Below are 14,285 nucleotides of genomic sequence, written 5' to 3' on the forward strand. Positions count from 1 at the left end.
CTCCCGCCGGGCCGGGGGCAGGAGCGGCAGCAGAGCGGCGCTTCCCCCTTGCGGACGCGCCGGCCCCGCTCCCGCCGCGCCGGCAACTTTCGGCCTCAGTCGGGCGCCCCGGGGCTCCCGGCGGGGCCGGGCCCGCGCCGCGTTCACCTTCGCGCCCGCCGCTGCGCCCGCCCCCGGCCCGCCCGCGGCGCGGAGGCCCCGGTCTGGCGGGGCCGTGGCCAAGGCCACCCAGCTTCCGACGGGCGCGCGCCCGCGCGGCACGTGCGCCGCCGCCGCGGGGGGGGCGGCGGGGGCGGCCCGGCCCGGCCGTGGCGAGCGGCGGCCCCGCGCCGGCCGCGCCGCCGGGGCCTCCATGTTGGCGGCGGGCGGGCACGTGCCGGCAGGCGGCGGGAGGCGGGACCGGGCCCGGCCCGGCCCGGCTCGGCCGCCGCGGCCCCCGCGCCACGCGGCCTTCCCGCCGCACATGGGCCGCCCGCCGGCCCGGCCCGGCCCAGCCCGGCCCCGCGGGGGCGCCGCCGCCGCAAACTTCGCGCCGCGCGGCCCGGCCTGTGCCGCCGCCACCGCCCCGCGGCGGGGCCGTGGCGGGGGGCGGGGGCGGCCCAGCGGGCAGGCCCGGCGCGGGGCCCGGCGCGGGGCGGGGGCGGCCCGGCCGCGTTCTCACCTTCCGGCTTGTTTTCGGCGGCCATTTCCCCTCCGCGCGCCACATCCTCCTCCGCCTCCTCGCGACCGGGACCAGGCGCGCGCCGCCTCCTCCCGCGCCGCCGCCGGCCCGGCCGCCCCGCGCGCACCGCGCACGCCCCGCGCCTCCCATTGGTCAATCTGCCGCACTGACATCCCCGGTGGCCAATCGTGGCAGGCCGGGGGCGGGTCCCCGGAGGGGATGGGCGCGATGGACACGGCGCCCCGCCAATGGCAGTGCGGCAGCGCTTCAGTGGCACGCGCCTCAGCCATTCACCGGCGGCGCTGGGCGGGCTAGCGGGGGCGGGACGGAACGCGTGATCGACGGCCACAACAGCCACTGGAGAGCCGAGGGCACGCGACTGACGGCCGCCGCGACCAATCGCCCCGCGGGGGAGGCGGGACTAAGCTGCTGACGCACGGTGCCGCGCGCGCCGGCGGCCAACGAGCGGCGCCGTCCGTCAGAATGACAGCGCGCGACACCAATGGCCCGCGAGGCCCGACCGGCCGGCCGCGGCCCCGGCCCCGCCCATTGGCTGCGCGCGGCCCCGGCGGGCACCGCCCCCCCCCGCGCCCGGTGACCCCAAACAAAGGCGGCGATTGGCGCGGCCGCCAGTCCCCGCCCGGCGGAGGCGCCCCGCCCCGCGCACCGGAGCTCAGGCTACACCGAGAGAGCCAAATTACCCCCGCCGAGACGCGCCGGGGCCGTGCTGTGAGAGGCGCCCCCTGCCACCCGCGTTTGTCACCGCCCTCAGTAACTCCGTCCCGGTCAGAGGGGCTGCCCCGCCGGGCCGGTCCCGTCGCCGCCGAGCCCCCAGAGCGGAGAACCCTCCGGGCGGGGGCAGCTCCCGGCTCTGCCCCGTTTCTAAGTGGCGGACGGAGCCCGGAGCTGTGTCCCTGCCCTGACCGGCGGCCCCAGGCTGCAGAGGTTATCTATATCCCCATTTTTCAGTAGTGCTGAATATTCGGGGTGCTGTAGGCCCTCTTCCACAGCGTTCCGGGGTGCAAAGCACGATGCTCGAGTGAAACAGGCGTTCTTGGCACTGTGCAGGGATATGAGGATTTGTGATTTGCAGAGAGAAACAAGTTACGAGACGTTAAGGGTTTGAGAGAGTCCTGCCCATCCCTCGGGCACAGTTTGTGAGACATTGTCATAGATCCCACTCATAATGGGATGCTCGGGGTCAGGGGGGTTGTGAAGGGGTTGTAAACATCAAGGAAATCGTTCTGTCCTTCTCCAAACTGACGTGCCTCAAGGAATGGCATGTTCTGGCCTGGCTGAGTCTGCCCCATCGCCGTCAAAGCTTGATGAGCACAGGCACTTCAGCCTCCTTGAGCAGAGCCCTGCAGAACTGGACCACAGCTAATGCCTGCACAATGCAAACCAAGACTGCAACGGTTGTTTCTTTTGATGTGTGTGACTAAACACACAAAAAGGATATTTTCCCTTAGATCCTCCTGGGAGCAGAACTTCTTTAGAAAGACCTGTTGGTGCTTTGGCTTTGCTAAGGACCGAAGCTGTTTCCGAGCCCAGACGAAAGGAGGATGGTGTGATGGGCCTCTTCTAAGACAGAAGAAAGGAATTTTCCTTTTTCCTATTTTCAGCAGCTGCTAATCTTGTGGAGCGTGAAAGGCACATTGATGAAGAGGCTCCAGAATGACAGGCTCACTCCCGACGGTCAGAAAGCTCATCTGGTACAATGTCCTATAAATACCCACAAATACCAATGCAGCCACAGGATCAGCTAAGACAGTTGTTTCCTTCAGCACGTCAAAATATGCTGGAAATGGAAACTTTTCTAGTTGCCACACTGGCAAAGAACTACCATTTTCTTGATGAATTCTAGGGAATTTATGTCTCTCCTTGGTTATTCTTCCAAGGCAATCCATATGCTTAGCAGAGCCATGATGTAGCCATGCAGTTGTTGTACTTCATAGGTTGCATTATAGCAAAAGATAGCATCAGACTAACAGAGGTGCTGAGGGACAGAAAGCAACTTCCTGATGCAAGTCAGGGACCTTTGGTTGATGCCTCATGGAGGTGTGGAGGGCCAGTCCATGCTGAATTCCTCCCCAGAGCTCCCCTCAGAGTGGCAGGTGCTGGAGCCTCTATGGACAGACCTGCCTTGCCACTTCTTCAGCAAGAAATGGGCACCTGGCTCAGCCAAGGAGCACAGCCCACAGTGCTGCTGCCCTGAGCCAGCTCACCTGCAGCCCCTGGAACATCAGGCCAGCATTCCTAGGCAGCTTGAGTTTCCACGTGGGTATCCAGGCAAGACCGAGTAATGACAAGAGATGAGAGAAAGGATGGGACCAACACTGACACAGCTTCTCACTGGTACCAAACACAGGGATGCTGGAGAACTGCTGGGTTTGTTTTCCCAGCCCCCCATGCCAGTGGCAGGAACTCAGGCTGCTCCCTGCAAACACACAGCAACTTCTGACATAAACAGCCTTCCTGTTCTTGCCAGGGAAACTGGCACAACCATTCATTCCAGTCACAGCCCTCGCTGCAGTGTTCACTGACACCCTTTGGACAGGTAACCATCCATGGGACTCTACATGGGTCACATCACCCACAAACTAAATGAAATGCCAAGTCAGCTCTGTGTGCACACATGAGTCTACATCTGTCTCTTCCCTCCAAGGCTTGAGCAGTTCCTTCTGTGCTTGTATGGCTCATTAAAGCAACAAGGTCCATGCTCTGAGGGACAAGGCTCTTCAGGACTCTGCCTTGGCCTGCACAGCCTGGGGACACAGGGAGTGCTGCTGCACTAACTGGGAACAGCTCCACTGCCAGGACTAACACAACCACCCTGACTCCACAGCAGTGTGTACCTTGCTTAGCACATGTCTTTGGGAGCACTGCCTGGCTTTCCAGGTCCTTCCTGGTCTGTAAAGACAATGAGAATTTGTGTGCATGAGGATGAATAAAGCATTTTTAAGGGGTTACTGAAGCAGTGTATGAACTCTGCTCCATCTAGATAATGAACTCATTCTCCTCCTCAACATAAGGTTTTCTACCTTATGTTTTCTACTTTATGAGACACAAACCCCAGTTCACAAACCCCTAGTGAACTGACTATCCCACACCTGAAATTACCTAATGTTAGGTGTGATTTCTGTACACACAGGTTACTACAGCAATACATAGGTAATGTGTACACATAGGTTACTCTACAGCACTGTGACCTGTGTAATACCAGAGATACTAAATGGGGAGTTTTTCATCCAGCATGCCAGCAAAGCCCCAAACATTTTCATTTCATTCCTGTGCAATAAAATGATAAGAAAGAAGCCATTTGAATTGAAGTGCTGCTGGTATCTTTGAAGTTCCCCAGCTCCCACTGTTTAAAACTCAGACCAATTGTTAGTAAGGCACAGAGATACTGAACTGCACAAGATTCTGTGCATGGATGGTGTGGGATAAACTTGCTCACTGTTACCTTTCCAGGGGCACAAGCACAGAGCAACATCCAGCTGATAAGCAGCAAGAGAGGAGATGTGCCAGGAGTTTGTGCAGTCTGAATCATGAATAATTTTTATCAGCACACTGATAAAAGCCAGTGCTATGCTGGTGATTGGTGTCTGGGTTGATTTCATCAAAAGGGAGGTGAAATACCAAGTTCTTTTAAAATTCTTAATTGTCAATCCATGGCAGATGTGGGTCTGGCTTGGTTAATTAGGTTAATGTGATGATTTGGCATAGTGAGCTATATGCAGAAGTAAAGTGTTAAGGATATATTCAAATATCCTGCTATGGATATTCAGCAAATTACACATCACCGTTGCTATGGCAAACAGCACAAAGAAAAACAGTTCAGACAGGTTTAATAGCCATAATGACAATGCTGGAACCCCATTTCTTGTGAATTGTTTGCACAAAGTTACTTCATTATTTAGAAGCAAGGAATGCCAAGTGTTTTCACAAAAATACTCTCAAGTGTGAGAAGAGATGATTAGAAATACCTCACATGATAGAAATGAAATGGTTTTGTCCTTTACTCTCTTCACATACAGAATCTAAAGGTGTTTCTTCTAGGAATAAACCCAAGACTTAACCAAGACAATGTGTGTGGACAAACCCACCCTTATAACATGTGATGTACAACTGCCAATTCCTAAGTTTAGCAAATACAGGTAAATATTCCAAAACATGCACTTATTCCAAAAGGTTCTCCAAAGGAGTATACTCCTAACGCTCTGCCATCCAAGTAACTTCTCCAATTTTATATGGGGAAGTTGAAGAGAATATACATTACCAGGAACTAAGGATACTGGACTCAGAATGGACAAAAGCACATACTTCCCTAGAGGAGATTGAACTCAGTCATCTTCTACACTATGGGCTTTGGATCCATCATTCTTGCCGTTCCTTCTGCAGTTCTGAGCCCATTTGTTTCCCTCAGAAATACAAAGACTACACTCAAATCACCTCTAGTTAAACTCTGCTGGCTACACGAAATTAAGTACAACTCCAAAGTCCCAGCCCCTTTAAGGGACTCTTTGAGGAAAGATGGTTTTGCTGTGCAAAGCCCTATAAAGAGTTTGTGGATATTTAAACCAGTAGCCTCAACACAGAACACAACATTTACCTGTTTAACCAAGAACAGAACTAACAATGCAGTTGCTCTACAGGGGCACCAAAAGGACAGACATGGGTGCCACCATGCCCTACCCACTGCCCCTGCAGCCCTTGGCCTTGGCTCCCTGTGAGACAGCCTGGGGTCTGCCTTCACTTTGCTCCCAGCACCCCAGTGCCACTAAGAAAGTAGCAATCATTTTGCCCTAATATTCACCCATAAGCCAGTTAGAGGAGGAAAAAAAATGAAATATGAGGTAAATTAAAGCTTCCAACTAAGGGGATTTACCAGTAAGTCACCATAAAATTCAGGTAATTTATTTCTTCAATTCTGCAGCAACTTTCTCCAATTCATTTGGATTAGCTATTAGAAATTATGTCTCAAAAATTAAAGAAAATGTCTATTGACCACTATATCAAATTCTAATTTTAGCCAGGGGAAAAAAGAATAATTAGGCTGTGATTTACTCTGGTAGTCAACTTACATTAACAATTTTCCCCCATGTTTTTGTAATTCTGGCAAAATCAAATAATATATATAGTACTCATATATGCTGGGCTAGATTTAGTAAAGACAATTTCCTACACTACATCCAGGACATTTCTCTTTGCTTTCTGTTCTAATAAGACAATCAAGTTGTTCTGTGTAAGGAGGGAATGTGATTGTCATGCGTGGCCTTCTCGGTTGGAATTTTAGTGCAGTCTTCAATGAGGGTGGAAGGATTAGGTTTTTAATTTCTTTTAAGCTGTCATCCTCCTGTAACAAGCTGTATAGCATGCCTGCTCTCTGGGAATGCTTCACCCCATATCTTAACCCTTCTTCCCAGGGATAAGAGTAAATCCTGCAAACTCTCAGTGCCAGAAGCCATCATGCAGTGTTGGCTCTGCAGTGGATGCACAGTTCCCAGCTCAGCACAAGTGAGTTTGGGATTGGATCTTTAGCTACAGCTGGAACAAATCAGGAAAGATGTTTAAGATCCCTAAAGTTATACTCCTAAAGTTGTGTTCCTGCTTTTAAACAAGTACCTTTTCCAACTCCTCTAGAATTGGAGTGCTGTCTATAATAACTGAATAAATAGGGATCTGGGAGGCAAACCAGTCACCAAGGTATGAAACTGTCAGCCTCAGGCACTGAGAACAGAACAACGAGTAATGGAAGACAACAATGGAAGAACAATAGGAAAACCAAAGAGGTAGAATTGGTGATGGTAACAGAGGCAGAAGGTGCTCAAAATCACATAGATTCCAAAAGTAGAAGCCAGAGGCAAATTCAAATTTACCTGAGTCAGTTTGCTCAGACAGCACCACCCTAGCACTGCCCATTGCCCAAAATCCCATCCAAGTCTGTCCTGTGATTCCCTCAGGGAGGTTCATTAACCCACAGAGCACTTGAGCTTTCAATTAAAAAGCATCATTGCTGAAAGCATTATCCCAAATCTTTAAAGGACTCCATCCCAATTTGGCTTTGACCTGTTATAAATTTACACTGAGAAGGAACTTCCCTGACTTCTCCTTTTGCATTCGTTATTTATGAATAGGAAAACCAAATGGAAAAGAAATCCCACTGTTACAAACTAGAGTCACTCATGCTTTGCTCCCAGTGGCACCATGGCAGAGCAGCTGCTCCAGTTCTCTTGGGGTGGCCCAACAGTGCCTCATCACACAAACCCTTCTGCTCTGCCAGCAAGGGTACACAACACTTCTTATTGGCAAAAATGACTGGTTCAATATTTTCTCACTAGTTTTAGCCACAGAGCAGTTTCTTTCTAGGTCTGCTTAAACCTCGTCTAACCTTTAAGACTATTCTTTCCCATGTTACCCATGAGAGTTGTACAAAATGAGAAATATATCCAAACAGTAGCTGCAGAAAATACACAGAAATAACTCGTTTTCACTGAGATGGGTTCATTTGTGAGTTCTGACTTTGCCCTGAACTTCCTCCCCTGAAGGACTGGAACAGTAATACCAGTACAATAATACTTTTTCTCCTGAAGTGGAGTAAATCAGTTCCTCACTCTCAGTAGTGAAGTGAAAATTAAGATGAAAAGGAGTATAGAATGCAGAAAACCCCTACTACTCCAGAATAATACAATTTGCTGCTGAACCTCAGTTGCTAAGATAGGCATGTCAATTATTTATAGAACTCCTGAGTGTGAAATATGAAGTTTTTCAGCCTGGGACACCACGAAGGTAAAACCAGGAACACAATCCTGTCAGCACTGGCAGACAAGGACAGAATAGGCAAGCACAGAATATTTCTACACAGATTACTGTTTTTATTGAACTACAAATTGCAAAAGGTCTCTATGAAATGCCACTTTCAGTGTTAAGTGAGCTGTACCTTCCTTTTGACAGTGTCAGTCTGTATTTAATGTTTATTTAACATTTATCTAAAGGGCCATCTCTGCCAGGGAAACAATGTACAATAAGTTAGCATAACTTCACCTGAATATTTACAGGAAGCCAAGGATCTTCTGGATCTGTGCTTATGTCCATCAACAGCCTGTCACACACACTGTAAAACCTGCTCTACATGACCAAACTTTGCCAATAATTTTCACAATCAAAATTCCAATTTATGTTCTCAGTAGTGATATCAAAATTGATCTGCACAAAAGCGCTTCTATGGTTTATAGCAAGTTTGTTGAGAGCAAGTATCTGGATTAAAACTCCCAGGGCTGCAGTGAAAGGTTGTTCATAGCTCATCTGAGGATCTAACAGGTACTATTCAGAAATATCCACAATTTCTTGGAAAAAAACCTAAAGCAAACCAAATAAAACCCCACAGACAAAATCAGAAAACCGTGGAGCCCCAAATTCTAGTAACAGCCATTGATACATGGCATGGCCTTGCTAAAATGCCTTGGTGGGTCCATGCAATATTCTATCTCAAAGCTGGAGGAATTCTAAGTGCATCTCCTCCTCCTGCCTTGCCTCCAGCTCTGAGGGCAAGAGCTTCAAATACAGTGACTAAGAAATTACAGAAAAGGACTAGCACTGAACTTTCAGATCAAAGGATACAGAGTGATTCACGTTCCTTCCCTGACTGCTTGAGAGATGTGGGCTAAACACCAACAGTCAGGTGCTCTGCAAAGCTCCACCTCAGAAAGAGAATTTGAATCAGCAGTGAGGTTACAGGACCCCAAATAATGTGACTCTCCCTTAGACAGGCTCCTTTGCTCAAGAGCTCTGTCAGCTCATGTCACCATGGGGGTGACACACGCCACCTTCCACTGCTGCCACTGCTCACCAATGCCAGTGTCTGCAGGACAATCAGAACAGATATTGCCCATCACTCTCCTGCAACTGAAAACCTGAATGCTGACACAACTGAGAGAAAAACCAAAAAACCACAAGCTAGCCCAGCAGGCTACTGTCTGTCCCCAGGGTCACACCAAATCCCACGTGCTGGAAGGAAGCAAAAGCAGCGAGGACTTGGCAGCGCCTGAAGCACAACGCCTGCAGAAGTGATTGTGCTGCTGCCAGATCTGGTCCTTTTGGAGCTTTCCAGCCACTGCTGAGCGGACAGCACGTGTTGCAATGCTGGAGCTGGCAATGGCAGTGCTGAGCACAGCTAGTGGCCACTGGCCACCTTAAAGCACCAGCACCGTGTGACTGACCCGAGCCAATGTTTAGCAGCATGAGCAGTAAAATAACAAATCTATTGAGCTCTCAAAATTGCAGCAAATATTGTAAAGCTTCCCTATTCCACATTTCACCCGGCCTTGTGGGTGCTGTAGCCACCACTGCTCTGTGCTGGCTGGGTGCCAGGGCCCCAAGCAGGGACCAGGACGAATAAGGAATGGCAACATGACCTGGCTCTGGGGAACCAGCACTCCTGTAGGGACACGGGTCCTGCCAGCACTGGCTGTTCTCCAGTTTTACAGACTCAAAGCTCTCCAGACTGATGATGAAGAATTTTGAAACCCAAAGAGTATAAGAGATTTACATCCAAGTTTATGAAAATAGCTGAAAAATATATCAACAGCCTTCACATACACATATGCAGAAAAACAACTAACAAAACTATCAAATCTCCCAAAATATGGATTGACAACAACAGAAACTTGCTAATTACTATTTTTAGTATCCTTAAATTCTCATCTCTGGTGCTATTAAACTAAAAATTATGTAACAATGGATTTGAACTGTAGGAACAGCTTATACAAGTTAGGACCATTCCAAAAAAGTCAATCAGTGTTTCAGAGTACATTCAGCAGATATTTTGAACACAGGCAGAGCAAAGAGCTCTGTCCATGACAGGCTCTTGTCATATCGGGCTGGAAGGCTCCAAGCAAACTAAGAGCTCTGGTTGGCCAAATGGCACAAACACCTGAACTACAGGTAATTCCTCCCTGATTGCTGTTTTGAAAACAACATTTCCAGCAGATACTATTACATATATATATATCAACCCATTACACAGTACTGATAAGATCCTCTGCTTGCCCCAGAAACACCCTGTGCCTCACACAGCTGCTGCTGGAGAGAGATGAGAGGCAGGGGCAACAGGCAGATAAATCATCACTGCAAACCTGGAATACTTGCAAGGAGAACATTTGCTTCTGACTTTTGGAGGATTTAAGTCAGCCTGCACAAACAAGCATGAAAATATCCCAAGGAGAGCTACATGACTAATGAAGATTTTCTTGCTCCCCATCAGTTGCTTCAGCCACTTCTGCTGCCACTGGATGAGCACAACAAGGCCTTTCTACTGCGTGGTGCTCTGCAGGTATGACTAAATCTGCCTCTTACCTCCCCAAGTCCCCAGGTAGACTCTCACGCCTCCATCACAGAGAGAATTTCACAGAATCAAAGAGCCAATAAGAAGTGTTTCCTCTGGGCATCTCAACAGCATTATCACAAAATGCAGTAAAAGGCATCAGAGTGGCAGAGAGCGACTCAGCCCTGTCGGTGGCTCCTGTTTGTAGAACACTCCCCACACCGCAGCCGTGTGCACCTGCCTGGGGGCATGGCCACAGCAGGACAGCCCATGGCTGGCTGACCAACCCTCTGGAGCATCACACTGCCTGCAAATGGACTGGTCCAGTGCAGCTCCCATCTCTGTTCCTGCCCTCAGCACAACCGCGGCAGCAGAGGCTGGTGGGGCAGGGAGAGCTGCTGCACCTGCCAGGGCACACATGCAGGGACAGGCTGGAAAGGATGATTTGTGTGGGCTTTAGATACATAATGATACAACTTTGGGGAAAACCCGAGCAAAGAGAGAGCAGGTCAGGAGTGAGAGGCGGCACTGGGACTTCATGCAAAACAGAGGAGGAGGGAATTCAGAACACTGAGCTCTGGTTTGAGGGGGTGTGCCGTTTGCCTCGTGAGGAAAGGTACCCCACAAAGTCCCACAGGCTCTGAAATGCACTCAATTAGCTGTTCCTTTTACCTTTTTGTTCTACCCAGCATTTCTTCAAGAGCACTGTCATCTCTGGCTTTGGCATCCTACTCATCATCTATGAATTCATGTTGCCGTTTCCTCCCTGAAAGGAAAAATCCCATAGTCAGTCATTTGCTACACAGAGGAAAGGACAAATCTGACAGTATTTTTGCCACTGTTAAAGTTCAAAGACCACCTTGTTTCTTGAGCAAACAACACTGCAAGTTGTGCTCTGGGCTAAGGTGTCATTCAGCCATGATCAATCAGTGTGTGTTCACTCCAGAAACTTACCCCAAATTTACCTGTAAACAGCTGAAAAGCTGTCAGTGCCTCAGCCCTGTCTGCAGAGAAGGAGCAGGGCAATGACTCGCTCAGACTAAAAAAACTCCAACAAGAAGAGAGACTTGTGCCAGGCAAATATCTTTATTTTACTTTAAAACATTCTGAAAGTGTTAATCTATATGAAAGAGAAGCAATACAAGACTGAGCAAGCATGTTTAATGGTAGGGAAGCCTTCACATCACATGAGCCAAATTAAAAATAAGACTAAATACAAAGCACAGACAAAAAAAAATCAATTTTCTCAAAGACATAACATAAGGGACTTCCACAGGGGCCGGGCAAATTCTGGAAGGGAGAAGGAGATTATATTTTATGGGAAGAGATTCAATAAGCATTCTTTTCCCATAAAGCTAGTGATAGAGGATTGTCACTGCTCCATAGACACCCCATGCACATTTCAGGACAACAGTAACAGGAAATCAATAGCACCTTTTATACGTGCAAAGACATTATCTCTCTGGACTCCTAATACTAACAAATGGGGCCAAGAAACACCTTTACTAGAATTTAGCAGCCAGCATTACTCTGGCTGAGAACAGAGGGCAGGATGCTGGTCTATACCCTTATATTTTTAGGTATTTTTTTTTAAACTAACTCTGCTCAGAGCATCACCCTCGAGTGGTGCCCAGGAGCCCCTGATGACAGTACATCACAAGTGTAACGGTGCTGAGCCCTGGTGCTGTCACCCCATCACAGACATCCCCTCCAGCTGATGCTGCAGTCATTACAGGCAGGAGCTTTGTCAGGGGGTAATTTGACAGCTTTGACAAGCTCGGCTGAATTTATGGCACTTTCTAGTTTTTCCCTCCATTGAGCTGTGATGGAACTAAAGTTAATATTACCAAACCCGCTCTGTGAGGGGACAGGTTCCCAGTGCTGAGTCCGTGATGGCAGTCGCTGAGAGAATCTGCAACACTGGGCCCCTCACAGTGTCCCTGCCACCCTCGGGGACACGGAGGGCAGCTCCATCCAGCCCACTTGACAGGGGAAATTCCATGATGAAGGTCTCTGCTATCTCTGGCTCTGCCACAGCAGAGGTGGATCACCACTAGTGAGGCTACTCACAGCTTACTAGAGAGCACTGAAGCAGCAGCCACGGTGCCACAGGTCTGACAACACATGCCCAGCTAAACCCAGGACCTGAGTCTTGGGGACTGCTTCTCCTGCTGCAGAGATTGTGCCCCACGCAGCACCACAAAGCTTCTCACCTGCAAGTACCAATGTGGGAAGAGGAATATTGCACCCCAAGCCAAACCTTGGCAAGTCAGTAAAGCACAAACAAGCACTTTTCTTTTTTTTCTTCTTTTTTCCCATCAGATTGCTTTTTGCCATAGATGTTACATTTCCTCTGTTATAATGCAGGGTTTTAAAGGGCTCTCTCTACATCCTTAGAAAGCACAGTTCATATTTAGCTCCCTAAACTCGTATTTCTCTCTTCCTATATTTCCCTGCCAAGATGTGACACCTGTGGAACGTTCCCAGAAAATTCCCCTGAATCATCTGTGATGCAAGGGAACAGCAGCCAGCGTTGGCAACAAGCAGCTGGGTCTTTTAGGAAAGCGTCAGATCAATCTGGTGAGGGGAAGGATCCCCAGTAACTGTCACTAATCATCCCCAAGGATCACAGAGCTCCCAAATCAGTTAGAAAAAGAGCATAATTATGACAGGATCAAAATCCATGGGAAATAGAGTTGCCATGGCAACTGGCATCCTCACAACTCTAATCTCCTTTGCATTCTTGCACAGACTCAATGACTCCTAAACCACGTGGAAAAAAAAAAAAAAAACCTGTCTAGCAGGTGGGTTCATTGAGGAAAAGCAGTGCTAGAGGTGCTTCCCTGCAGAACAGACCCATTTCCACAGGGTTTCTCAGAAAGGGAGCCTTTGTGCACCTCTTGTTCCAAGCATTGCACCTCGCTCACCAGGAGTGCAGAGGAACTGCTATAACACAATCAATACTTCCTTGTTAACTACCCTTGTATCAGAAAAAAAAAACTTATTAATTATTGAAACATTCCCATTTTCAAATAAAAGTGACATGAAGATAAAATCCAAACCAGACTGGCTGAGTTTTGAAATGGGAATGTGGTTCCAGTTTGACGCTGGGCTGCACTGCTGCCAATGAGTGGTTTTTCAAACGCTCCTCTTTACAGACAACCCAAAAACCACTCCAGCATCCCCATACACATATCAGATCCAGCCACTGGGCTTATTTTTCTTCCTGACAGCCTTATCACAGCATTAATAACCAGTCTGTCTGTCCACCAGCATGCTTTAAATGAGGTTTACGTTTAAAGCTGGGCAGCCCTTTTGCTAAAATCTCTGAGCTCTGCACACTTTGGGGCATTTCCCTTCCATTTCGGTACTGCTCGGGCCTGGGGAGTTCACCCATCACCAGGGAGGGCAGCACAGCGTGAAACCCAGGGTTCACTGGGGCTCTCTACGCCAAAAGCCAAAGCAGCGCTATTGATCCAAGGGAAACTGCTCCAGATCTGCCGGTGACAAACCCGCACACGCTCTGCCCACGGTGTGCCCTTGTCGTGGGTCTGACATCGCTGAGCTCAGCTGGGCTCGCCTTCGGCTGCCGTGCAGCTCTGCCCCGGGACCCTCCGTTGTACCGGGCTGCCGGACTGCCCCGCTGCCCTCCGCCAGCCCCGCCGGAGCCGGGGAACAGCGACTCACGGGACAGCGACTGGATGGTGACAGCACGGTTTGGAAATTGCCCTCTTGTTACCGGAGAGAGAGGCCTCGTGGCAGAGTCTGCACCTACACGTCCCGTCAATGACCGGAGTGAGCGACTGCCCTTTAGGCAGGTACCGAGGGCCCTGCGGCACCGAGACGGGCACCGGGAGAAGAACCGAGGACGGGCACCGGCGGTCGCGATCGCCCTCCCTCCCGCTATCCCCCGGGAGCGGGGCGGACGGAGGCCCTGGGGCACCCACGACACTGCCACAGCCGCCGCTGGGGTACGGAGCGACCGCGCCGGCAAAGACGCGTCAGAGTGCCGGGGCGAAGAACCAGGGGGACGTGGCCGGAGCGGAGCGCGGCAGAGCAGGCCGGTGCCGGTCCGTACCGGCCGGTGCCGGTCCGCGCTCCCTCCCTCGCTCTCTCCCTCAGTCCCTCCCTCACTCACCCCTCGCCGCCTCCGCCGCCGCCGCCTCCCGGCTCGCGCGCCGCGCACACGCACGCGCACGCGCCCGGGCCGCGCGGGCGCGGGGGCCGGGGGAACGGGGGAGCGGCGGTGGCATCGCGCGTGCGCGGGCGGTCGGACCGCCGGGCCGCCAGGGGGCCCCGCAG

General features: G+C 50.6%; 1 protein-coding gene across 1 annotated transcript in view; it reads right to left on the reverse strand.

Annotated features, from left to right (window-relative positions):
- The window catches only part of CAMTA1 (calmodulin binding transcription activator 1), a 248,518-nt gene extending 234,323 nt beyond the window's left edge, over positions 1-14,195 (reverse strand). The window contains exons 1-2 of the mRNA XM_066564162.1: positions 14,122-14,195; positions 10,656-10,749 (exon numbers count right to left, since the gene is read on the reverse strand). Coding sequence (XP_066420259.1) covers positions 10,656-10,722 — 67 coding nt within the window. The 5' untranslated portion in view covers positions 10,723-10,749; positions 14,122-14,195. The remainder of the gene's footprint in view (positions 1-10,655; positions 10,750-14,121) is intronic.
- Between the last annotated feature and the right edge of the window lie 90 nt (positions 14,196-14,285).

The sequence above is a fragment of the Molothrus aeneus genome, chromosome 21 (genome assembly GCF_037042795.1).
Source record: "Molothrus aeneus isolate 106 chromosome 21, BPBGC_Maene_1.0, whole genome shotgun sequence".
Taxonomy (NCBI): domain Eukaryota; kingdom Metazoa; phylum Chordata; class Aves; order Passeriformes; family Icteridae; genus Molothrus; species Molothrus aeneus.